The sequence below is a fragment of the Salmo trutta genome, unplaced genomic scaffold (genome assembly GCF_901001165.1).
Source record: "Salmo trutta unplaced genomic scaffold, fSalTru1.1, whole genome shotgun sequence".
Classification (NCBI taxonomy): Eukaryota; Metazoa; Chordata; class Actinopteri; order Salmoniformes; family Salmonidae; genus Salmo; species Salmo trutta.
Window position 1 is genome coordinate 1 of NW_021823157.1, and position 26,527 is coordinate 26,527.

The 26,527-nt window shown below is 49.3% G+C and overlaps 1 protein-coding gene across 1 annotated transcript; it reads right to left on the reverse strand.

Annotated features, from left to right (window-relative positions):
- Positions 1–2,641: 2,641 nt before the first annotated feature.
- Positions 2,642–18,373, reverse strand: LOC115189486 (E3 ubiquitin-protein ligase TRAF7). Its single transcript, XM_029748101.1, has 7 exons — positions 18,282–18,373; positions 15,900–16,126; positions 11,701–11,792; positions 4,883–4,999; positions 4,097–4,189; positions 3,729–3,762; positions 2,642–2,997 (listed from the first exon to the last, which is right to left on the reverse strand). The coding sequence occupies exons 2-7, from the start codon at positions 15,949–15,951 to the stop codon at positions 2,657–2,659; spliced, it is 729 nt and encodes a 242-aa protein (XP_029603961.1). The 5' UTR covers positions 15,952–16,126; positions 18,282–18,373; the 3' UTR covers positions 2,642–2,656.
- Between the last annotated feature and the right edge of the window lie 8,154 nt (positions 18,374–26,527).

The window sequence follows — 26,527 nt, forward strand, 5'->3', positions numbered from 1 at the left end:
CAGACCCCCCCATAGACTCGTCTCCTCGTCAGACCCCCCCCATAGACTCGTCTCCTCGTCAGCCCCCCCCATAGACTCGTCAGACCCCCCATAGACTCGTCTCCTCGTCAGACCCCCCCCATAGACTCGTCTCCTCGTCAGACCCCCCCATAGACTCGTCTCCTCGTCAGACCCCCCCATAGACTCGTCTCCTCGTCAGACCCCCCCATAGACTCGTCTCCTCGTCAGACCCCCCCATAGACTCGTCTCCTCGTCAGACCCCCCCATAGACTCGTCTCCTCGTCAGACCCCACCATAGACTCGTCTCCTCGTCAGACCCCCCCATAGACTCGTCAGACCCCCCCATAGACTCGTCTCCTCGTCAGACCCCCCCATAGACTCGTCTCCTCGTCAGACCCCCCATAGACTCGTCCCCTCGTCAGACCCCCCCATAGACTCGTCAGACCCCCCCATAGACTCGTCTCCTCGTCAGACCCCCCATAGACTCGTCTCCTCGTCAGACCCCCCCATAGACTCGTCTCCTCGTCAGACCCCCCCATAGACTCGTCTCCTCGTCAGACCCCATAGACTCGTCTCCTCGTCAGACCCCCATAGACTCGTCTCCTCGTCAGACCCCCCCATAGACTCGTCTCCTCGTCAGACCCCCCCATAGACTCGTCTCCTCGTCAGCCCCCCCATAGACTCGTCTCCTCGTCAGACCCCCCCATAGACTCGTCTCCTCGTCAGACCCCCCCATAGACTCGTCTCCTCGTCAGACCCCCCATAGACTCGTCTCCTCGTCAGACCCCCCCATAGACTCGTCTCCTCGTCAGACCCCCCCATAGACTCTCTCCTCGTCAGACCCCCCCATAGACTCGTCTCCGTCAGACCCCCCCATAGACTCGTCTCCTCGTCAGACCCCCCCATAGACTCGTCTCCTCGTCAGACCCCCCCATAGACTCGTCTCCTCGTCAGACCCCCCCATAGACTGTCTCCTCGTCGACCCCCCCCTAGACTCGTCTCCTCGTCAGACCCCCCCATAGACTCGTCTCCTCGTCAGACCCCCCCATAGACGTCTCCTCGTCAGACCCCCCCATAGACTCGTCAGACCCCCCCATAGACTCGTCTCCTCGTCAGACCCCCCATAGACTCGTCTCCTCGTCAGACCCCCCCATAGACTCGTCTCCTCGTCAGAACCCCCCCCTAGACTCGTCTCCTCGTCGACCCCCCATAGACTCGTCTCCTCGTCAGACCCCCCCTATAGACTCGTCTCCTCGTCAGACCCCCCCCTATAGATCGTCTCCTCGTCAGACCCCCCCATAGACTGTTCCTCGTCAGACCCCCCCCATAGACTCGTCTCCTCGTCAGACCCCCCATAGACTCGTCTCCTCGTCAGACCCCCCATAGACTCGTCTCCTCGTCAGACCCCCCCCATAGACTCGTCTCCTCGTCAGACCCCCCCATAGACTCGTCTCTCGTCAGACCCCGCTATAGACTCGTCTCCTCGTCAGACCCCCATAGACTGTCTCCTCGTCAGACCCCCCCGCTATAGACTCGTCCTCGTCAGACCCCCCCGCTATAGACTCGTCTCCTCGTCAGACCCCCCGCTAGATCGTATCCTCGTCAGACCCCCGCTATAGACTCGTCTCCTCGTCAGACCCCCCGCTATAGACTCGTCTCCTCGTCAGCCCCCCCGCTATAGACTCGTCTCCTCGTCAGACCCCCCGCTATAGACTCGTCTCCTCGTCAGACCCCCCCGCTATAGACTCGTCTCCTCGTCAGACCCCCCCGCTATAGACTCGTCTCCTCGTCAGACCCCCCCCGCTATAGACTCGTCTCCTCGTCAGACCCCCCCGCTATAGACTCGTCTCCTCGTCAGACCCCCCCGCTATAGACTCGTCTCCTCGTCAGACCCCCCGCTTATGACTCGTCTCTTCGTCAGACCCCCCGCTATAGACTGTTCCTAGTCAGACCCCCCCGCTATAGACTCGTCTCTCGTCAGACCCCCGCTATAGACTCGTCTCCTCGTCAGACCCCCCCCGCTATAGACTCGTCTCCTCGTCAGACCCCCCCCGCTATAGACTCGTCAGACCCCCCCATAGACTCGTCAGACCCCCCATAGACTCGTCAGACCCCCCCATAGACTCGTCAGACCCCCCCCATAGACTCGTCTCCTCGTCAGACCCCCCCATAGACTCGTCTCCTCGTCAGACCCCCCCATAGACGCGTCTCCTCGTCAGACCCCCCCCATAGACTCGTCTCCTCGTCAGACCCCCCCCATAGACGTCTCTCGTTCAGACCCCCCCCATAGACTCGTCCCCTCGTCAGACCCCCCCATAGACTCGTCTCCTCGTCAGACCCCCCCCCATAGACTCGTCTCCTCGTCAGACCCCCCCATAGACTCGTCTCCTCGTCAGACCCCCCCCATAGACTCGTCAGACCCCCATAGACTCGTCTCCTCGTCAGACCCCCCATAGACTGTCCTCGTCAGACCCTCCCATAGACTCGTCTCCTCGTCAGACCCTCCCATAGACTCGTCTCCTCGTCAGACCCTCCCATAGACTCGTCTCCTCGTCAGACCCCCCCATAGACTCGTCTCCTCGTCAGACCCCCCCTATAGACTCGTCTCCTCGTCAGACCCCCCCATAGACTCGTCTCCTCGTCAGACCCCCCATAGCTAAACCCAAAGTAACATTTCCAGCCCGTACTTGCGTGTGGTGAGCTTGATGGTAAAAGGACACCCCATTGGATCCACTTCAAAGTTCCCAGGTCCTCCCATCTTAGGTGTCCCTTCGCCCCTACTAGCAGTAGCCCCTCCACCGGCCCCGTTAGGGGAAGCCCCTCCACCGGCCCCGTTAGGGGAAGCCCCTCCACCGGCCCCGTTAGGGGAAGCTGGGCTGGCGGTGTTGAGGAGCCGGCAGCCATATTTACAGTGGATAAACAGCTCTCCTATCTGCTCTGCTACAGCTATGTTGTTCACCACCACCGTCAACTTAGCCGTGTCCACCGGACATTTATCTAGAGGAGGGGAGAGAGAGGGAGAGGGGGTGGAGGAGGAGGGGAGAGAGAGGGAGAGGGGAGAGAACAGGGAGAAAGATGGGTAGGGGGTGGAGGGGAGAGAGGGAGAGAACAGGGAGAAAGATGGGTGGGGGGGTGGAGGGGAGAGAACAGGGAGAAAGATGGGGAGGAGGGGAGAGAGGGAGAAGGAGAGAGAGGGGAGAAAGATGGGTAGGGGGGAGGGGAGGAGGGGAGAGAACAGGGAGAAGGGTGGAGGGGAGAAGGAGAGAACAGGGAGAAGGGTGGGGGAGGAGGGGAGAGAGGGAGAAAGAGAGAGGGGGGAGATGGAAAGGGAGAGAGTTAGATACAAACAAATGTAACAACAATTTGCTTTAACATGTGATGCTGGAAAGGTAACTATAAAGGTAACTATAAAGGTAACTATAAAGGTAACTATAAAGGTAACTATAAAGGCAACTATAAAGGCAACTATAAAGGCAACTATAAAGGCAACTATAAAGGCAACTATAAAGGCAACTATAAAGGTAACTATAAAGGTAACTATAAAGGTAACTATAAAGGTAACTATAAAGGTAACTATAAAGGTAACTATAAAGGTAACTATTAAGGTAACTATAAAGGTAACTATAAAGGTAACTATTAAGGTAACTATTAAGGTAACTATTAAGGTAACTATAAAGGCAACTAAAGGTAACTATTAACCAACAGTGTAGGCAGGTAAAGTCTCCTACCGGAGGTCAAGGCACATCGTCTGCAGAAGGTGTGCTGGAGGGAGAGACAGACAGAGGTCAATGAGGGAGAGACAGAGGTCAATGAGGGACAGACAGAGGTCAATGAGGGAGAGAGAGACAGAGACAGAAGTCAATGAGGGAGAGAGAGACAGACAGAGAGGTCAATGAGGGAGAGGGAGACAGACAGAGACAGAAGTCAATGAGGGAGAGGGGTGAGGAGGACAAACAGGGGTGAGGAGAGAAGGGGTGAGGAGGACAAACAGGGATGAGGAGAGGGGTGAGGAAGTGAGAGGAGAGGAGGACAAACAGGGGTGAGGAGAGGAGGGGTGAGGAGAGGAGGGGTGAGGCTGGGGGATGGTTTATCTCACCCCACAGGTGGTGATGACAGGATCTTTGAAGACGCTGCAGCAGAGTTGACAGCACAGCTTCACTGACGGCTGCTCTGCAAACACCAGGGGCTCCTACACACAACATCACTAGCATAGTTAGCATTCAGGTATCATTAGCATAGTTAGCATTCAGGAATCATTAGCATAGTTAGCATTCAGGAATCATTAGCATAGTTAGCATTCAGGAATCATTAGCATAGTTAGCATTCAAGAATCATTAGCATAGTTAGCATTCAGGAATCATTAGCATAGTTAGCATTCAGGAATCATTAGCATAGTTAGCATTCAGGAATCATTAGCATAGTTCGCATTCGGGTATCATTAGCATAGTTCGCATTCAGGTATCATTAGCATAGTTAGCATTCAGGTATCATTAGCATAGTTAGCATTCAGGTATCATTAGCATAGTTAGCATTCAGGTATCATTAGCATAGTTCGCATTCAGGTATCATTAGCATAGTTCGCATTCAGGTATCATTAGCATAGTTAGCATTCAGGTATCATTAGCATAGTTCGCATTCAGGTATCATTAGCATAGTTCGCATTCAGGTATCGCCAGCATCGATGGCACTGGGGTACCGTTAGCATCGATAGCACTGGGGTACCGTCAGCATCGATAGCACTGGGGTACCATTAGCATCGATAGCACTGGGGTATGCACTGGGGTATCATTGAAGTATCGTTAGCATCGATTTAACACTGGCATCGATAGCGTCGTGTTAGCATATTTGATGTTGAAGAATTGTTAGCATCTTTAGCACGTACCGTGTCGTCGTCGTCCTCGTGAAGAGAGAAGGTTGAGCGGAGAGACATGTTGGACTCAGAGAGGAGGGAACGCACCGAGATGGCAGAGTCAGAACGCCTCGGGGTGCTGATGGGGAGCTGGGGGAAGAGAAACAGACAGAGAGAGAGAGACAGAGAGAGACAGACACAGAATTGAAGATATATTAGAACAGCTCTTATGCTGCATTGTCCAGAGTGAACCTGCAAATCAAATCTATTCATTACATGCTTTGTTAAACAACAGGTGGACTAACAGAGAAACGTTTACGGGCCCTTTAACAACACAGAGACAAGGAACATAGAACAGGGCACCAGGCTATATACACGGGGCACCGGGCTATATACACGGGGCGCCGGGCTATATACACGGGGCGCCGGGCTATATACACGGGGCGCCGGGCTATATACACGGGGCGCCGGGCTATATACACGGGGCGCCGGGCTATATACACGGGGCGCCGGGCTATATACACGGGGCGCCGGGCTATATACACGGGGGCGCGGGCTATATACACGGGGCGCCGGGCTATATACACGGGGCGCCGGGCTATATACACGGGGCGCCGGGCTATATACACGGGGCGCACCAGGCTATATACACGGGGCGCACCAGGCTATATACACGGGGGTACCAGGCTATATACACGGGGGTACCAGGCTATATACACGGGGGTGGGTACCAGGCTATATACACGGGGTACCAGGCTATATACACAGGGTACCAGGCTATATACACAGGGTACCAGGCTATATACACGGGGTACCAGGCTATATACACAGGGTACCAGTACTGAGTACTGATAACCAGGCTATATACACAGGGTACCAGGCTATATACACAGGGTACCAGGCTATATACACAGGGTACCAGGCTATATACACAGGGTACCAGGCTATATACACAGGGGGTACCAGGCTATATACACAGGGTACCAGTACTGATAACCAGGCTATATACACGGGGGAACCAGTACCGAGTCGATGTGCAGGGGTACGAGTTAATTGGAGTAGATAGTAAAGGATAGCAGCAGCAGTAAAGGGGTAGCAGCAGCAGTAAAGGGGTAGCAGCAGCAGCAGTAAAGGGGTAGCAGCAGCAGTAAAGGGTAGCAGCAGCAGCAGTAAAGGGGTAGCAGCAGCAGTAAAGGGGCAGCAGCAGCAGTAAAGGGGTAGCAGCATGCAGTAAAAGGGGTAGCAGCAGCAGTAAAGGGGTAGCAGCAGCAGTAAAGGGTTAGCAGCAGCAGTAAAGGGGTTAGCAGCAGCAGTAAAGGGGTAGCAGCAGCAGTAAAGGGGTAGCAGCAGCAGTAAAGGGGTAGCAGCAGCAGTAAAGGGGTAGCAGCAGCAGTAAAGGGGTAGCAGCAGCAGCAGTAAAGGGGTAGCAGCAGCAGTAAAGGGGCAGCAGCAGCAGTAAAGGGGTAGCAGCAGCAGTAAAGGGGTAGCAGCAGCAGTAAAGGGGTAGCAGCAGCAGTAAAGGGGTAGCAGCAGCAGTAAAGGGTAGCAGCAGCAGTAAAGGGGTAGCAGCAGCAGTAAAGGGGTAGCAGCAGCAGTAAAGGGGTAGCAGCAGCAGTAAAGGGGTAGCAGCAGCAGTAAAGGGGTAGCAGCAGCAGTAAAGGGGTAGCAGCAGCAGTAAAGGGGCAGCAGCAGCAGTAAAGGGGTAGCAGCAGCAGCAGTAAAGGGGCAGCAGCAGTAAAGGGGTAGCAGCAGCAGTAAAGGGGTAGCAGCAGCAGCAGTAAAGGGGTAGCAGCAGCAGTAAAGGGGCAGCAGCAGTAAAGGGGTAGCAGCAGCAGTAAAGGGGTAGCAGCAGCAGCAGTAAAGGGGTAGCAGCAGCAGTAAAGGGGTAGCAGCAGCAGTAAAGGGGTAGCAGCAGCAGTAAAGGGGTAGCAGCAGCAGCAGTAAAGGGGTAGCAGCAGCAGCAGTAAAGGGGCAGCAGCAGTAAAGGGGTAGCAGCAGCAGTAAAGGGGTAGCAGCAGCAGCAGTAAAGGGGTAGCAGCAGCAGTAAAGGGGCAGCAGCAGCAGTAAAGGGGTAGCAGCAGCAGTAAAGGGGTAGCAGCAGCAGTAAAGGGGTAGCAGCAGCAGTAAAGGGGTAGCAGCAGCAGTAAAGGGTAGCAGCAGCAGTAAAGGGGTAGCAGCAGCAGTAAAGGGGTAGCAGCAGCAGTAAAGGGGTAGCAGCAGCAGTAAAGGGGTAGCAGCAGCAGTAAAGGGTAGCAGCAGCAGTAAAGGGGTAGCAGCAGCAGTAAAGGGGTAGCAGCAGCAGTAAAGGGGTAGCAGCAGCAGGTAAAGGGTAGCAGCAGCAGTAAAGGGGGTAGCAGCAGCAGTAAAGGGGGCAGCAGCAGTAAAGGGTAGCAGCAGCAGTAAAGGGGTAGCAGCAGCAGTAAGGGGTAGCAGCAGCAGTAAAGGATAGCAGCAGCAGTAAAGGGGTAGCAGCAGCAGTAAAGGGTAGCAGCAGCAGTAAAGGGGTAGCAGCAGCAGTAAAGGGTAGCAGCAGCAGCAGTAAAGGGGTAGCAGCAGCAGTAAAGGGGTAGCAGCAGCAGTAAAGGGTAGCAGCAGCAGCAGTAAAGGGGTAGCAGCAGTAAAGGATAGCAGCAGCAGTAAAGGGTAGCAGCAGCAGTAAAGGATAGCAGCAGCAGTAAAGGGTAGCAGCAGCAGTAAAGGGTAGCAGCAGTAAGGGGTAGCAGCAGTAAGGGGTAGCAGCAGTAAAGGATAGCAGCAGCAGTAAAGGGTAGCAGCAGCAGTAAAGGGTAGCAGCAGCAGTAAAGGGGTAGCAGCAGCAGTAAAGGGGTAGCAGCAGCAGTAAAGGGGTAGCAGCAGCAGTAAAGGGGTAGCAGCAGCAGTAAAGGGGTAGCAGCAGCAGTAAAGGGTAGCAGCAGCAGTAAAGGGGTAGCAGCAGCAGCAGTAAAGGGGTAGCAGCAGCAGCAGTAAAGGGGTAGCAGCAGCAGCAGTAAAGGGGTAGCAGCAGCAGCAGTAAAGGGGTAGCAGCAGCAGCAGTAAAGGGTAGCAGCAGCAGTAAAGGGTAGCAGCAGCAGTAAAGGGGTAGCAGCAGCAGCAGTAAAGGGTAGCAGCAGCAGTAAAGGGGTAGCAGCAGCAGTAAAGGGGTAGCCGCAGCAGTAAAGGGGTAGCAGCAGCAGCAGTAAGGGGTAGCAGCAGCAGTAAAGGGTAGCAGCAGCAGTAAAGGGTAGCAGCAGTAAGGGGTAGCAGCAGCAGTAAAGGGGTAGCAGCAGCAGCAGTAAGGGGTAGCAGCAGCAGTAAAGGTAGCAGCAGCAGTAAAGGGTAGCAGCAGCAGTAAGGGGTAGCAGCAGCAGTAAAGGGGTAGCAGCAGCAGTAAAGGGTAGCAGCAGCAGTAAAGGGGTAGCAGCAGCAGTAAAGGGTAGCAGCAGCAGTAAAGGGGTAGCAGCAGCAGTAAAGGGGTAGCAGCAGCAGTAAAAGGGGTAAGCAGCAGCAGTAAAGGGGTAGCAGCAGCAGTAAAGGGGTAGCAGCAGCAGTAAAGGGGTAGCAGCAGCAGTAAGGGGTAGCAGCAGCAGTAAAGGGGTAGCAGCAGCAGTAAAGGGGTAGCAGCAGCAGTAAAGGGGTAGCAGCAGCAGTAAAGGGGTAGCAGCAGCAGTAAGGGTAGCAGCAGCAGTAAGGGTAGCAGCAGCAGTAAAGGGGTAGCAGCAGCAGTAAAGGGGTAGCAGCAGCAGTAAGGGGTAGCAGCAGCAGTAAAGGGGTAGCAGCAGCAGTAAAGGGTAGCAGCAGCAGTAAAGGGGTAGCAGCAGCAGTAAAGGGGTAGCAGCAGCAGTAAAGGGGTAGCAGCAGCAGTAAAGGGTAGCAGCAGCAGTAAAGGGGTAGCAGCAGCAGTAAAGGGGCAGCAGCAGTAAAGGGTAGCAGCAGCAGTAAAGGGGTAGCAGCAGCAGTAAAGGGGTAGCAGCAGCAGTAAAGGATAGCAGCAGCAGTAAAGGGGTAGCAGCAGCAGTAAAGGGTAGCAGCAGCAGTAAAGGGGTAGCAGCAGCAGTAAAGGGTAGCAGCAGCAGCAGTAAAGGGGTAGCAGCAGCAGTAAAGGGGTAGCAGCAGCAGTAAAGGGTAGCAGCAGCAGCAGTAAAGGGGTAGCAGCAGTAAAGGATAGCAGCAGCAGTAAAGGGTAGCAGCAGCAGTAAAGGATAGCAGCAGCAGTAAAGGGTAGCAGCAGCAGTAAAGGGTAGCAGCAGTAAGGGGTAGCAGCAGTAAGGGGTAGCAGCAGTAAAGGATAGCAGCAGCAGTAAAGGGGTAGCAGCAGCAGTAAAGGGGTAGCAGCAGCAGTAAAGGGGTAGCAGCAGCAGCAGTAAAGGGGTAGCAGCAGCAGTAAAGGGGTAGCAGCAGCAGTAAAGGGGTAGCAGCAGCAGTAAAGGGGTAGCAGCAGCAGTAAAGGGTAGCAGCAGCAGTAAAGGGGTAGCAGCAGCAGCAGTAAAGGGGTAGCAGCAGCAGCAGTAAAGGGGTAGCAGCAGCAGCAGTAAAGGGGTAGCAGCAGCAGCAGTAAAGGGGTAGCAGCAGCAGCAGTAAAGGGGTAGCAGCAGCAGCAGTAAAGGGTAGCAGCAGCAGTAAAGGGGTAGCAGCAGCAGCAGTAAAGGGTAGCAGCAGCAGTAAAGGGGTAGCAGCAGCAGTAAAGGGGTAGCAGCAGCAGCAGTAAAGGGGTAGCAGCAGCAGTAAAGGGGTAGCAGCAGCAGCAGTAAAGGGGTAGCAGCAGCAGTAAAGGGTAGCAGCAGCAGTAAAGGGGTAGCAGCAGCAGTAAAGGGGTAGCAGCAGCAGTAAAGGGGTAGCAGCAGCAGCAGTAAAGGGGTAGCAGCAGCAGTAAAGGGTAGCAGCAGCAGTAAAGGGTAGCAGCAGCAGTAAAGGGGTAGCAGCAGCAGTAAAGGGTAGCAGCAGCAGTAAAGGGGTAGCAGCAGCAGTAAAGGGTAGCAGCAGCAGTAAAGGGTAGCAGCAGCAGTAAAGGGGTAGCAGCAGCAGTAAAGGGGTAGCAGCAGCAGTAAAGGGGTAGCAGCAGCAGTAAAGGGTAGCAGCAGCAGTAAAGGGGTAGCAGCAGCAGTAAAGGGTAGCAGCAGCAGTAAAGGGTAGCAGCAGCAGCAGTAAAGGTGTAGCAGCAGCAGTAAAGGGTAGCAGCAGCAGTAAAGGGTAGCAGCAGCAGTAAAGGGTAGCAGCAGCAGTAAAGGGTAGCAGCAGCAGTAAAGGGTAGCAGCAGCAGCAGTAAAGGGGTAGCAGCAGCAGTAAAGGGGTAGCAGCAGCAGTAAAGGGTAGCAGCAGCAGTACTGTCTGTGATGAGTCACAACGTAGCGCAAAAAAAGAGTCAATACAGACAGTTCAACAGTTAACCAAATTGCTACCTACCCGTACGAACTATTTAGCAGTCCTACGACTGGGGGTAGAAGCTGTTCACGGTCCGGTTGGTTCCGGACTTGGTGCAACGGTACCGCTTGCCGTGCGGTAGCAGAGAGAAAACAAGTCTACGACTTGGATTTTTTTGGGGGGCACAGGGACTATGATGGTCTGCTTGAAAGATGTCGGTATTACAGACAGAGTCGAGGGAAAGGTTGAACTGTCAGTGAAGACACTTACCAGCCGGTCAGTGCATGCTCCGAATACGCATCCTGGTAAATATCGGTCTGTCCCTGCGGCTTTGTGAACGTCGACCGATTTAAAGATCTTACTCACATCAGCTACAGAGAGGGTGTTCACACGGTCGTCTGGAAGAGTTGGTGCACTCGTGCATGGTTCAGTGTTGCTTTCCTCGTGAGTGAGCATAGAAGGTATTTAGCTCGTCTGATAGGCTCGCGTCACTGGGCAACTCGCGGTTGGGTCACGCAACATCCGACGAGTGGTCGGAGACCGGTATAGTAGGATTCTACCTTTTTTTTGTCGTCTGTTTTTGCCCGTTTTATTTTATCGTCAGAAGTCGTAGCAGGAATTACGTTATACTTTATCCGGGGTTAATATTCCCGCTCCTTGAAAGCGACAGGTCTTCCGGTTGGGATATGTACGTCGCCGTGGAGACGACGACGACGTTGTCGTTGTCATCGATGTCCTTATTCATGAAGCCAGTGACTGATGTGGTAAAACTCCTCAGATGATTTTCCCGGGGAAACATTTTCCAGAATGTTTCTAGCGAAAGTATTTCATTGTATTGTGTACCAGTCAAATAAACTTCACTTGAAATAAAAATAATCGCATTTACTATACATTATATATTTCTGCAGAACACAAAAAGACATAATGACAAAAATCAGTGTGTGTGTGTGTGTGTGTTTCCTAGACAGGGTCAGAGCACGTGGCCCTACAGTGTTTAATATGGTGTGTGTGTGTGTGTGTGTGTGTGTGTGTGTGTGTGTGTGTGTGTGTTTCCTAGACAGGGTCAGAGCGCGTGGCCCTACAGTGTTTAATATGGTGTGTGTGTGTGTGTGTGTGTGTTTTCCAGACAGGGTCAGAGCGCGTGGCCCTACAGTGTTTAATATGGTGTGTGTGTGTGTGTGTGTGTGTGTGTGTTTTCCAGACAGGGTCAGAGCGCGTGGCCCTACAGTGTTTAATATGGTGTGTGTGTGTGTGTGTGTGTGTGTGTGTGTGTGTGTGTGTTTTCCAGACGGGGTCAGAGCGCGTGGCCCCTACAGTGTTTAATATGGTGTGTGTGTGTGTGTGTGTTTTCCAGACAGGGTCAGAGCGCGTGGCCCTACAGTGTTTAATATGGTGTGTGTGTGTGTGTGTGTGTGTGTGTTTTCCAGACAGGGTCAGAGCGCGTGGCCCCTACAGTGTTTAATAGGGTGTGTGTGTGTTGTGGTGTGTGTGTGTGTGTGTGTGTGTGCGTGTACCATGCCATCCTCGTCGTCTCGTGGTGAGTATGTGAGGGTGCTGGAGGAAGAGGGGGTACGGCGGTGCTGCTTGTAGGTACTGGAAGCTTCCGCTGGAACAGAGAGAGAGAGAGTCTGGGGGTTACCCTAAGTTATCTTGTAGTTTAACCCTATTTAGGTACCATTCAGTTACCGTAGTGACCTTAAATTCAGCTGAACACAGAGCGGAGTGGAGACAGAGTATGGGGTTAATATGTAGTTAGCATATAGAGTAGCTACCAGCCATATAGAGTAGCTACCAGCCATATAGAGTAGAGTAGCTACCAGCCATATAGAGTAGCTCCCAACCATATAGAGTAGCTACCAGCCATATAGAGTAGCTACCAGCCATATAGAGTAGCTACCAACCATATAGAGTAGCTAGCTACCATATAGAGTAGCTACCATATAGAGTAGCTAGCTCCCATATAGAGTAGCTACCAGCCATATAGAGTAGCTCCCAGCCATATAGAGTAGCTCCCAGCCATATAGAGTAGCTCCCAGCCATATAGAGTAGCTCCCAGCCATATAGAGTAGCTCCCAGCCATATAGAGTAGCTACCAACCATATAGAGTAGAGTAGCTCCCAGCCATATAGAGTAGCTACCAGCCATATAGAGTAGCTACCAACCATATAGAGTAGAGTAGCTACCAGCCATATAGAGTAGCTACCAACCATATAGAGTAGAGTAGCTCCCAGCCATATAGAGTAGAGTAGCTCCCAGCCATATAGAGTAGCTCCCAGCCATATAGAGTAGCTCCCAGCCATATAGAGTAGCTCCCAGCCATATAGAGTAGCTCCCAGCCATATAGAGTAGCTCCCAGCCATATAGAGTAGCTCCCAGCCATATAGAGTAGCTCCCAGCCATATAGAGTAGCTACCAGCCATATAGAGTAGCTACCAGCCATATAGAGTAGCTACCAACCATATAGAGTAGCTAGCTACCAGCCATATAGAGTAGCTAGCTACCAGCCATATAGAGTAGCTAGCTACCAGCCATATAGAGTAGCTAGCTACCATATAGAGTAGCTAGCTACCATATAGAGTAGCTAGCTCCCATATAGAGTAGCTACCAGCCATATAGAGTAGCTACCAGCCATATAGAGTAGCTCCCAGCCATATAGAGTAGCTCCCAGCCATATAGAATAGCTCCCAGCCATATAGAGTAGCTCCCAGCCATATAGAGTAGCTCCCAGCCATTTAGAGTAGCTACCAGCCATATAGAGTAGCTAGCTACCAGCCATATAGAGTAGCTAGCTACCAGCCATATAGAGTAGCTAGCTACCAGCCATATAGAGTAGCTAGCTACCAGCCATATAGAGTAGCTAGCTACCAGCCATATAGAATAGCTAGCTACCAGCCATATAGAGTAGCTACCAACCATATAGAGTAGCTAGCTACCATATAGAGTAGCTAGCTCCCATATAGAGTAGCTACCAGCCATATAGAGTAGCTACCAGCCATATAGAGTAGCTCCCAGCCATATAGAGTAGCTACCAACCATATAGAGTAGCTACCAACCATATAGAGTAGCTACCAACCATATAGAGTAGCTACCAGCCATATAGAGTAGCTCCCAGCCATATAGAGTAGCTCCCAGCCATATAGAGTAGCTACCAGCCATATAGAGTAGCTCCCAGCCATATAGAGTAGCTCCCAGCCATATAGAGTAGCTACCAGCCATATAGAGTAGCTACCAGCCATATAGAGTAGCTCCCAGCCATATAGAGTAGCTCCCAGCCATATAGAGTAGCTACCAACCATATAGAGTAGCTACCAACCATATAGAGTAGCTACCAGCCATATAGAGTAGCTACCAGCCATATAGAGTAGCTACCAGCCATATAGAGTAGCTCCCAGCCATATAGAGTAGCTACCAGCCATATAGAGTAGCTACCAACCATATAGAGTAGCTACCAACCATATAGAGTAGCTACCAGCCATATAGAGTAGCTCCCAGCCATATAGAGTAGCTACCAACCATATAGAGTAGCTACCAGCCATATAGAGTAGCTACCAGCCATATAGCTACCTACCATATAGAGTAGCTACAAGCCATATAGAGTAGCTACCAGCCATATAGAGTAGTTACCAGCCATATAGAGTAGCTCCCAGCCATATAGAGTAGTTACCAGCCATATAGAGTAGCTCCCAGCCATATAGAGTAGCTCCCAGCCATATAGAGTAGCTCCCAGCCATATAGAGTAGCTACCAGCCATATAGAGTAGCTACCAGCCATATAGAGTAGCTACCAACCATATAGAGTAGCTACCAGCCACCAGCCATATAGAGTAGCTACCAACCATATAGAGTAGCTACCAGCCACCAGCCATATAGAGTAGCTACCAGCCATATAGAGTAGCTACCAGCCATATAGAGTAGCTACCAACCATATAGAGTAGCTACCAGCTACCAGCCATATAGAGTAGCTACCAGCCATATAGAGTAGCTCCCAGCCATATAGAGTAGCTACCAGCCATATAGAGTAGCTACCAGCCATATAGAGTAGCTACCAGCCATATAGAGTAGCTCCCAGCCATATAGAGTAGCTAGCTACCAGCCATATAGAGTAGCTAGCTACCAGCCATATAGAGTAGCTCCCAGCCATATACAGTAGCTACCAGCCATATAGAGTAGCTCCCAGCCATATACAGTAGCTACCAACCATATAGAGTAGCTCCCAGCCATATAGAGTAGCTCCCAGCCATATACAGTAGCTACCAACCATATAGAGTAGCTACCAGCCATATAGAGTAGCTCCCAGCCATATAGAGTAGCTCCCAGCCATATAGAGTAGCTACCAGCCATATAGAGTAGCTACCAGCCATATAGAGTAGCTACCAGCCATATAGAGTAGCTACCAACCATATAGAGTAGCTACCAACCATATAGAGTAGCTACCAACCATATAGCTACCTACCATATAGAGTAGCTACAAGCCATATAGAGTAGCTACCAGCCATATAGAGTAGTTACCAGCCATATAGAGTAGTTACCAGCCATATAGAGTAGCTACCAGCCATATAGAGTAGCTACCAGCCATATAGAGTAGCTACCAGCCATATAGAGTAGCTACCAGCCATATAGAGTAGCTACCAACCATAGAGTAGCTACCAACCATAGAGTAGCTACCAGCCATATAGAGTAGCTACCAGCCATATAGAGTAGCTACCAGCCATATAGAGTAGCTACCAGCCATATAGAGTAGCTACCAGCCATATAGAGTAGCTACCAGCCATATAGAGTAGCTACCAGCCATATAGAGTAGCTACCAGCCATATAGAGTAGCTACCAGCCATATAGAGTAGCTACCAGCCATATAGAGTAGCTACCAACCATATAGAGTAGCTACCTACCATATAGAGTAGCTACCAACCATATAGAGTAGCTACCAACCATAAATAGTAGCTACCAGCCATATAGAGTAGCTACCAGCCATATAGAGTAGCTCCCAGCCATATAGAGTAGCTCCCAGCCATATAGAGTAGCTCCCAGCCATATAGAGTAGCTAGCTCCCATATAGAGTAGCTACCAACCATATAGAGTAGCTACCAACCATATAGAGTAGCTACCAGCCATATAGAGTAGCTACCTACCATTGTACTCACTAGGAAGTTACCACAATAAATTGCTGACACCATAGAATCTAGATTATATATTTCTATGTCTGACAGGGCTTAGTCAGTGAGGTTAAACTGACACTATAGAATCTAGATTATGTATTTCTGTCTGACAGGGCTTAGTGAGGTTAAACTGACAACATAGAAATATATAATCTAGATTCTGTCTGATACACCTAGGGCTTAGTCAGTGAGGTTAAACTGACACCATAGAATCTAGATTATATATTTCTATGTCTGACAGGGCTTAGTCAGTGAGGTTAAACTGACACCATAGAATTTAGATTATATATTTCTAGATTATATATTTCTATATCTGACACACCTAGAGCGTAGTCAGTGAGGTTACACTTCCAGGATGTTGCAGATAGAACGGATATCAGCTGACATGATTCCTTATCCTGAGTGACAGAGGTTTTCTCCCTGAGTGACAGAGGAGTTTTCCCTGAGTGACAGAGGAGTTTTCCCTGAGTGACAGAGGAGTTTTCCCTGAGTGACAGAGGAGTTTTCCCTGAGTGACAGAGTTATCCCTAACAGAGGTTTTCCCTGAGGTGGACTCACTTTTAGCTCCAGGAACCACGGCTGAGAAGGTGGGTCCGAAGGAGGCCTCCATGCTGGTGGCCCCTCACCCCGCTGGGAGGGGGGGGGGTCAGGCTGGGGGCGGGGGGGGTTGAGATGTCTGGCTGGGTGGCAGGCTGCTGCTGCTGGAGCTCTGGAGGTGCTGGTGAAGAGGCCACTCACTGCTGCTCACAACCCAATACCCACAGAGTGGAGACGGCCTCTACAGCCTGGGGGGGAGAGGTACAGGAGGTTAGAGGTACACGAGGTTAGAGGTACACGAGGTCAGAGGTACAGGGGAACCCACACACTGGACACAGCCTCTACAGCCTGGGGGTGGAGGGGGGGAGAGGTACAGGGGATTAACTGCCTTGTTCAGGGAGCAGAACGACAGATTTTTACCTTGTCAGCTCGGGGATTCGAACTTGCAACCTTTCAGTTACTAGTCCAACGCTCTAAACACTAGGCTACCTGCCCCCCCCCCTAACCACTAGGCTACCTGCCTCCCCCCCTCTAAACACTAGGCTACCTGCCGTCCCTCCACTCTAACCACTAGGCTACCTGCCGTCCCTCCACTCTAACCACTAGGCTACCTGCCGTCCCTCCACTCTAACCACTAGGCTACCTGCCGCCCCTCCACTCTAACCACTAGGCTACCTGCCGCCCCTCCACTCTAACCCACTAGGCTACCTGCCGTCCCTCCACTCTAACCACTAGGCTACCTGCCGCCCCTCCACTCTAACCACTAGGCTACCTGCCGTCCCTCCACTCTAACCACTAGGCTACCTGCCGCCCCTCCACTCTAACCACTAGGCTACCTGCCGCCCCTCCACTCTAACCACTAGGCTACCTGCCGCCCCTCCACTCTAACCACTAGGCTACCTGCCGCCCCTCCACTCTAACCACTAGGCTACCTGCCGCCCCTCCACTCTAACCACTAGGCTACCTGCCGCCCCTCCACTCTAACCACTAGGCTACCTGCCCCCCCCCCCCAACCACTTGGCCACCTGCTGCCCCCCCTAACGTCAGTCCAACAGGTTACCATCTCAGCTCTCTGACCTGAAGACGACAACAGCCTACTTTGACCTGAACACATACATTTGTCCAACAACTATCAATGATCTACAACAGTGCTATAGATACACAGGACCACATACCAAACGCCTTCCTGGACAAGTGGAAATCTCTCTCTCTCTCTCTCGAAAATAAATATGTAACAAGAGGACCAGATCTACAGAGACCAGAGCAGTGTTTCTCTCGCCATCTGCTCCTCTCCAAACTCATGATGTAAACAGAAAGGCATGCAGACAGTCGCCTCACATGGTCATACTGAATCAGCCAATAAAAACTGCATGGAACTACTCATCGTGGGGAATACGTGAGTGGTCCCACCCCCCCCCCCCCTGTCAGAGAGAGAGAGAGGCAGAGAGAGAGAGAGAGAGAGAGAGAGAGACAGAGAGAGAGAGAGACAGAGAGAGGAGCAGAAAAAGAGAGAGAGGCAGAAAGGGGCATACCGAACTAATGTTAACTCACTCCTGGGCACTGGGCCAAATATGTGATACACAACGATTCACATACTGATAGTTAGGTAGCTAACGTTAAACGCACCATCTGCTAGCTAACGTTATCAACATGGCTTGCCAGCATAAAATGCAAATGGTAAATTATGTTGTGTAAACTAATTAGCTAGGAAATGATCACCAAATTAGCCAGCTAGCTCCAGTGAAGCTAAACACTAAGAAATATGCCAATAATTGTAACGTTACAGCGAGTCTGCCATCAATCATCACACTAAACAGACTAGTTGTTCAGCTGGTTAGCTTGCTAGCTTTTAGCCGTAGAGACTTAGCTAGCTATCATACCTAAACAGACTAGTTGTTCAGCTGGTTAGCTTGCTAGCTTTTAGCCGTAGAGACTTAGCTAGCTATCATACCGAAACAGGACTAGTTGTTCAGCTGGTTAGCTTTTAGCTGTAGAGACTTAGCTAACCATCATACCGAAACAGGACTAGCTAGTTAAATTAGCAAATCACTGCTATCATGGCTTTAATCATTTCCACCGATTCTTGTTGCACAACGTTTTTGTAAACAGAAACCGTTTTTTTTTTCTCCTCCAAACCGGATTATCTATTGGATGGACAGATTCAGATTTTTCGGTAAAACTGTTTCCATATAATGAATAAATCCCTGAAGAGTTGGCTAGCTGGGAGAAAGGAAGAAAAGAACTAGCTTGAATGTGATCTAGCTGCTTGAAATAACGTTGTGTGTCACGTTAAACGTTAGCATACACTGCAACAAACAGAAACAAATATATATATAAAACTATATATGCTGTTACCAATGATATGGCACATTTAACATAATCACAATTCGTAAGTGATCTTACCATTCTGTTAAATCGTAAAAAACTGTGCAGTTGAATTGCTCCTTTTCTCTCTCCTCAAACAACAAGCAGTAGGAGAAGCAGGAAGTCCTCCACAGGATCAAAAGACAGCAATGTATCATGGGTATAATTTTCTTTTTTTGGACCCAACTGATCTACAAATAATAATGAGTGTTATTTTTTAATGATGTGAAGTGATTTTTTTTGTTTTTGTAGATCGGGTAAATCGCCTGCAGTCGTTTTGATGCTCTCGAACAACGGGCCCCCTCCTCCCCCCCATTTCATACTGCTCAGAATAACCCCCCAAAAACGGACTACATTACCCATATGCCCGTGGTCGAGAAGATTTGACAGTTCAGATTATATCGGATGTATAGCATGTGAAGCATCCGGTTGGCGTTTCCACTCAGTGGGAGAAGATGGATGGTAGAGCATGGTGTTTTCAACACCAGGGTTGTGGGTTCGATTCCCACAGGGGACCAGTACAGAGAAAAAATGTATGAAATGTACGCATTCACCACTGTAAGTCGCTCTGGATAAGAGCGTCTGCTAAATGACTAAAATGTAAATGGATTTTGACCGATATTCTGCAAATGTATTCATCGATTAAACATTTAATTTCAATAAAAATATATATTTTTTCTCAAGAACTACAATCTGTTACGAACACAGTGGATTGAGTTTTGTAGACTTTACCCTTTTTTTTTGCCAAAGTTTCCCCCCCCCCCCAAAAAAATTGTGTTGTTTAGAAAGCAAAGGCAAATTTAGTTATTACACACGCGCATTTCAGAGTAGGTGTTCGCCAAAGGAAATATTTAAATAAATGCTAGAAAGGGCCAATAGGATCTCGCTATCTCCTGCTTGGCTCTGCCCACTATATCTAATTTGAAACGACAGGCTGCGGTCTATCTTGGTTTAGTTATAAATAAATAAAACATCTTTGGCTTTAGAGTTCAGATCATGGAATTTCCCGAACACTTCATGCATCTACAACTACATTTAAATGTGTCCTACCACAGGAGGTTGGTGGCACCTTAATTAGGGAGGACGGGCTCGTGGTAATGGCCGGAGCGGACTTCTAGTCGGAATGGTATCAAACACATTGTTTCCGGGTGATTTAATGACATTCCATTCACGCGGTTTCCAGCCATTATTATGAGTCTTCCTCCCCTCAACAGCCTCCTCTGGTGTCTACCGTGTCCACAGTGTGTCCGGATTCCCTTTTCCCCCAGCGCTATATTCAAATGACAGTATGCATTTTATAAAACGGTGGAATAGGCTAAATATGATAATAACACAACAACATCTGATGGCAGTAGATAACTAGCCAGCTAACCTCTGTAGCTAACTAGCCAGCTAACCTCTGTAGCTAACTAGCCAGCTAACCTCTGTAGCTAACTAGCCAGCTAACCTCTGTAGCTAACTAGCCAGCTAACCTCTGTAGCTAACTAGCCAGCTAACCTCTGTAGCTAGCCATCAAGCTATCAAGCAACGATCACACCTAACAGTGTCATTGCTCAAAATGGTACGCAGCATCATCAGGATATGTGCGCAACAGAAGTTCAACATTCACCTTCTGCTACCATTTCTGTCAAACAGTCTACACGCATACAGTTTGACGCGTTTACGTTATATAAATCCAACGTATGGACCACACGGAACGCACTGCAACTGCAAGGCAAACGCAGCGCTGCGAGGCAAACGCAACGCTGCGAGGCAAACGAATCAGATAAAACATTTTTTTAAACTAGTCCTGTGTTAGCGGCACATTATATATGTATGTAGCCTTGGCAAACACAAACGTATTTTCAGCGGTTGTGAGGTTGGTTGGACAGACTGTCCAGTGATCTAAAATACAGTTTGAGGTGGACTTGGAAGAATGGCGCCCGGAGAAGATGGCTGCCGTTTTTACGTCCTCCTAAACTCCAATTGTACAGTTGTGGGTTTTTTTTCACGTTATTTAAAAAAAACGTATTTTGTACATAATGTTGCTGCTATCGTCACTTATGACCGAAAATAACTTCTGGACATCAGAACAGCAATTACTCATCTCGAACTGGACAAAGATTTTATAAAATTGACGAGGTCCGACGTGAAGGATATATACTGCTTTCTAGGGAACGGGCCCAAATCCCCGTCATTCATGTGAAGAAAAGACAGAGAAAAAGGGGGCGGAGGTCTGGCTGCCGTCTGAGTAAACTCCCTCTACCACCAGTCCTATTAGCCAACGTGCGATCATTGGATTTACAAAATGGATGGATGAGCTCCGATCAAGGATATCCTACCAACGGGACATTAAAAACTGTAATATCTAGCCGTAGAGACTTAGCTAGCTATCATACCGAAACAGGACTAGTTGTTCAGCTGGTTAGCTTGTTAGCTTTTAGCCGTAGAGACTAAGCTAGCTATCATACCGAAACAGAGCTAGATGAGCTCCGATCAAGGATATCCTACCAACGGGACATTAAAAACTGTAATATCTTATGTTTCACAGAGTCGTGGCTGAACGACGACATGGATATGATACAGCTGACGGGTTAATCGGACCATCGTCAAGACAGAACAGCTGCCTCCGGTAATAAAAACGGTGGAGGTCTGTGTCTATTTATAAATAACAGCTGGTGCACGAAATCTAATGTTTAGGAAGTCTCAAAGTTTTGCCTCCCTGAGGTAGAGTATCTCATGATAAGCTGTAGACTACACTATTTACCAAGAGAGTTTTCATCTGTATTTTTCATAGCCGTCTGTTTCCTACCACAAACCGATGCTGGCACTAAGACGGGACTCAATGTGCTGTATAAGGCCACAAGCAAACAGGAAAACGCTCATCCGGAGGTGGCGCTCCTAGTGGCCGGGGACTTTAATGCAGGGAAACTTAAATCCGTTTTTACCTCATTTCTATCAACATATTAAATGTGTAACCAGAGGGGGGGGGAAAAAACCTCTAGACCACATTTACTCCACACACAGAGTGTCACGGCTGTCGTAAGAACGGGACCAAGGCGCAGCGTGTAGAGAGAGTTCCACATCTTTATTCCAAAGTGAAACTTCAAGCAAAAACAAATAAACAAACAACTAAACGTGACTACGTGGTACACAAACACAAAACAATATCCCACAAACACATGTGGGGAAAAATAGCTCCTTAAATATGATCCCACAATTACAGACAACGATTACCAGCTGCCTCTAATTGGGAATCATACAAAACCTAGAAAATATAAACTAGAACACCAACATAGAAATATAAACCTAGACTACCCCCTAGTCACACCCTGACCTACTACACCATAGAGAAACAAGGGCTCTCTATGGTCAGGGAGTGACACAGAGACAGGTACAGAGCTCTCCCTCCATCTGTCTCTATGGTCAGGGAGTGAGACAGGTACAGAGCTCTCCCTCCATCTGTCTCTATGGTCAGGGAGTGAGACAGGTACAGAGCTCTCCCTCCATCTGTCTCTATGGTCAGGGAGTGAGACAGGTACAGAGCTCTCCCTCCATCTGTCTGTGTGTGTTTCTGTGTGTCAGTCTGCCTGCATGTGTGTGTACTGTGTGTCTGTCTGTAAGAGTCCTGCTGAGATGTGTGTCATGAATTAATGAGCGCTGCTCGGTAAGACACTGTCGCTAAGCGCTGCTCGGTAAGACACTGTCGCTAAGCGCTGCTCGGTAAGACACTGTCGCTAAGCGCTGCTCGGGTAGACACTGTCGCTAAGCGCTGCTCGGTAAGACACTGTCGCTAAGCGCTGCTCGGTAAGACACTGTCGCTAAGCGCTGCTCGGTAAGACACTGTCGCTAAGCGCTGCTCGGTAAGACACTGTCGCTAAGCGCTGCTCGGTAAGACACTGTCGCTAAGCGCTGCTCTTCCTCACATCACTGTGTGTGTGTATCAGTCATTTTTATTTTATTATCTTTATCTAACTAGACAAGTCAGTTAAGAACAAATTCTTATTTTCAATAACGGCCTACCGGGGAACAGTGGGTTAAACTGTCTTGTTCAGGGGCAGAACGACAGCTGCAGCAGATTCAATCTTGCAACCTTTCGGTTACTAGTCTAACGCTGTAACCACTAGGCTACCTGCCTCCCCCCTCTAACCACTAGGCTACCTGCCTCCCCCCTCTAACCACTAGGCTACGCTGCCTCCCCCCTCTAACCACTAGGCTACGCTGCCTCCCCCCTCTAACCACTAGGCTACCTGCCCTCCCCCCTCTAACCACTAGGCTACCTGCCCTCCCCCCTCTAACCACTAGGCTACCTGCCTCCCCCCTCTAACCACTAGGCTACCTGCCCTCCCCCCTCTAAACACTAGGCTACCTGCCTCCCCCCTCTAAACACTAGGCTACCTGCCTCCCCCCTCTAACCACTAGGCTACCTGCCTCCCCCCTCTAACCACTAGGCTACCTGCCCTCCCCCCCTCTAACCACTAGGCTACCTGCCTCCCCCCTCTAACCACTAGGCTACCTGCCTCCCCCCTCTAACCACTAGGCTACCTGCCTCCCCCCTCTAACCACTAGGCTACCTGCCTCCCCCCTCTAACCACTAGGCTACCTGCCTCCCCCCTCTAACCACTAGGCTATGCTGCCTCCCCCCTCTAACCACTAGGCTACCTGTCTCCCCCCTCTAACCACTAGGCTACCTGCCTCCCCCCTCTAACCACTAGGCTACCTGCCCTCCCCCCTCTAACCACTAGGCTACCTGCCTCCCCCCTCTAACCACTAGGCTACGCTGCCGCCCCTCTAACCACTAGGCTACCTGCCTCCCCCCTCTAACCACTAGGCTACCTGCCTCCCCCTCTAACCACTAGGCTACCTGCCCTCCCCCCTCTAACCACTAGGCTACCTGCCCCCCCCCCCCCCCTCTACTCTAACCACTAGGCTACCTGCCTCCCCCCTCTAACCACTAGGCTACCTGCCTCCCCCCTCTAACCACTAGGCTACCTGCCTCCCCCCCTCTAACCACTAGGCTACCTGCCTCCCCCCTCTAACCACTAGGCTACCTGCCAGAGTCATGTTTCTACTGCTGCTGCTGCTGCTGCTGCTGCTGTCAATACAGGAACTAGATGGAGGGCTGAGATACCACATACCACTAGGAACGAGTTACTAGGTCCCACAGTGCAGTAGAACCAGGTGTTACTAGGTCCCACAGTGCAGTAGAACCAGGTGTTACTAGGTCCCACAGTGCAGTAGAACCAGGTGTTACTAGGTCCCACAGTGCAGTAGAACCAGGTGTCACTAGGTCCCACAGTGCAGTAGAACCAGGTGTTGCTAGGTCCCACAGTGCAGTAGAACCAGGTGTTACTAGGTCCCAGAGTGCACCAGGTGTTCTAATGATATGCAAATAGTTTAATTAAAAAAACGGGAAAATAAACAAACATAAATATGGGTTGTATTTATAATGGTGTTTGTTCTTCACTGGTTGACCTTTTCTTGTGGCAACAGGTCACACATCTTGCTGCTGTGATGGAACACTGTGGTATTTCACCCAGTAGATATGAGAGTTTATCAAAACTAGGTTTGTTTTCGAATTGTTTGTTAGTCTGTGTCAGGTATCCCCAAACTGGGGTTTGCGCAATGCCATCGGGGGTAAATACATGTTTATATATTTTTTGTAACATTTTTCTTCCCATTTTCAGACATAATTTTACAACTGGTCTATACATTTGGGTGAGGTTTTTTCCTCGCCTGAATCGCCTCGTTTCACTGCCAAAAACTACAAATAAACCATCTAGTGCTCAGCGAAATAACAACACAATGTCAAATACAGGAAGTCAAATAATGAACATCCAATCACATTAACCGTTACTTCCTCTTTCGTGGGAATTCCACTAAAGGTCCGTATGTAGCCAATCGTAGCTGCTGCTCATGTTGGTATCTGTACCGATGGAGCAAAAGCCACGACAGGGAGACGTAGTGGAGCGGTAACGCGTGTGTACAAGCAGTTGCTCCCGACGCCACCTGGGTCCACTGCAGCATCCACCGAGAGGCTCTCGCTGCCAAGGGAATGCCTGTAACGGGCGTCGTAAGGATCCGACCAAAACGCAGCGGGAACCAGTATACTCCTCTTCTTTTTAATGTTGAAGAAGGAAAAACAAACAAACAAATCACGTAAACAAAAACAATAAACGACAATAAACAGGAGACAACTACCCACAAATCCCATAGGGGAAAAACACCGCCTCTTAAATAAGACCTTCAATTTAGAAGCAACGAGGAGCAGCTGCTTCCAATTGAAGGTCAACCCCCATTAACTAAACATAGACATAGAAAGACTAGAACTAACATAGAAATAGACTAACATAGAACATAGCCCAACAAACCCCAAACCACATGAAACAAATACCCCCTCTGCCACTTCCTGACCAAACTACAATAACAAATAACCCCTTATACTGGTCAGGACGTGGCAATGCCTGACAGCTTGAAAGACGTTTTGGACATTACAGTGAAAATTGTTAACTTTGTTAAAGAAAGGCCCCTGAACTCTCGTGTATTTTCTGCACTATGTAATGATATGGGGCAGTGACCATGTAAAGCTTTTACAACATACAGAAGTGCGCTGGTTATCAAGGAGCAAAGTATTGACACGTTTTGTTTAATTGAGAGACGAGCTTAAAATTTTCTTTGCTGACCATAATTTTCACTTGTCTGACCCCTTGCATGATGAGGAGTTTCTCACACGACTGACCTGTCTGGGTGATGTTTTATCTCGCCTGAATGATCTGAATCTAGGATTACAGGGACTCTCCCCAACTATATTCAATGTGAGGGACTAAATTGAGGCTATGATTAAGAAGTTGGAGCTCTTCTCTGTCTGCATTAACAAGGACAATAAACAGGTCTTTCCATCATTGTATGATTTTTTTGTGTGCAAATGAACTCAAGCTTACAGACAATGTCAAATGTGACGTAGGGAAGCACCTGAGTGAGCTGGGTGCGCGATTACGCAGGTACTTTCCCCGAAACGGACGACACAAACAACTGGATTCGTTATCCCTTTCATGCCCTGCCTCCAGTCCACTTACCGATATCTGAACAAGAGAGCCTCATCAAGATTGCAACAAGAGGTTCTGTGAAAATTTTATTTAAATCAGAATCCACTGCCAGATTTCTGGATTGGGCTGCGCTCAGAGTATCCTGCCTTGGCAAATCGCACTGTTAAGACACTGATGCCCTTTGCAACCACGTACCTATGTGAGAGTTGATTCTCGGCCCTCACTAGCATGAAAACTAAATACAGGCACAGACTGTGTGTGGAAAATGATTTTAAGACTGAGACTCTCTCCAATACAACCCAACATTGCAGAGTTGTGTGCGTCCTTTCAAAGCACATCCTTCTCATTAACCTGTGGTGAGATACTCACAATTTTCGATGAACAAATAAGGTTTTATATGAAAGATGGTTAAATAAAGAGCACATGTCACGTTTGTCGTATTTCTTTTATTTTAATTTAATTTTAATTTCACATCTTTTATTTTAATGTGAAACGTTGCGAGACCAACAATAAACGAATAAACAAAACAACAAACCGGGACGACAGCGGTGCAACATGCACTAACTCAAAATAATCTACCCACAAAACACAGGTGGGGAAAAACCAACTACTTAAATATGATCCCCAATTAGAGACAACGATGACCAGCTGCCTCTAATTGGGGATCATACAAAAACCCCAACATAGAAAAACAGAAACTAGAACCAAACAACATAGAACTAAATAAACTAGATAACTGCCACGCCCTGACCTACTCTACCATAGAAAATAAGAGCTCTCTATGATCAGGAAGTGACAACACAATTATTTATTATTATTATTATTATTATTTATTATTATTATTATTATTGATTATTATTATTATTTGTGTCCTGGTCCTATAAGAGCTCATTGTCACTTCCCACGAGCCGGGTTGTGACAAAAACTCACACTCATTCTTATGTTTAATAAATTTATCGTATTGTGGGTGTGTGTGTGTGTGTGTGTGTGTGTGTGTGGCAGGTTTACAATGACGGCAACAACAAAGAACATTTGAGAGTGCACTGACCCTGGTGCTAGAGGGGGTACAGCTGGAGGTTGAATGTACTGAAGGGATACGGGACTATAAAAAGTTTGGGAACCGCTGATCTGTCTAATCTGAGGGAAATATGTGTCTCTAATATGGTCATACATTTGGCAGGAGGTTAGGAAGTGCAGCTCAGTTTCCACCTCATTTTGTGGGCAGTGTTGCACATAGCCTGTCTTCTCTTGAGAACCAGT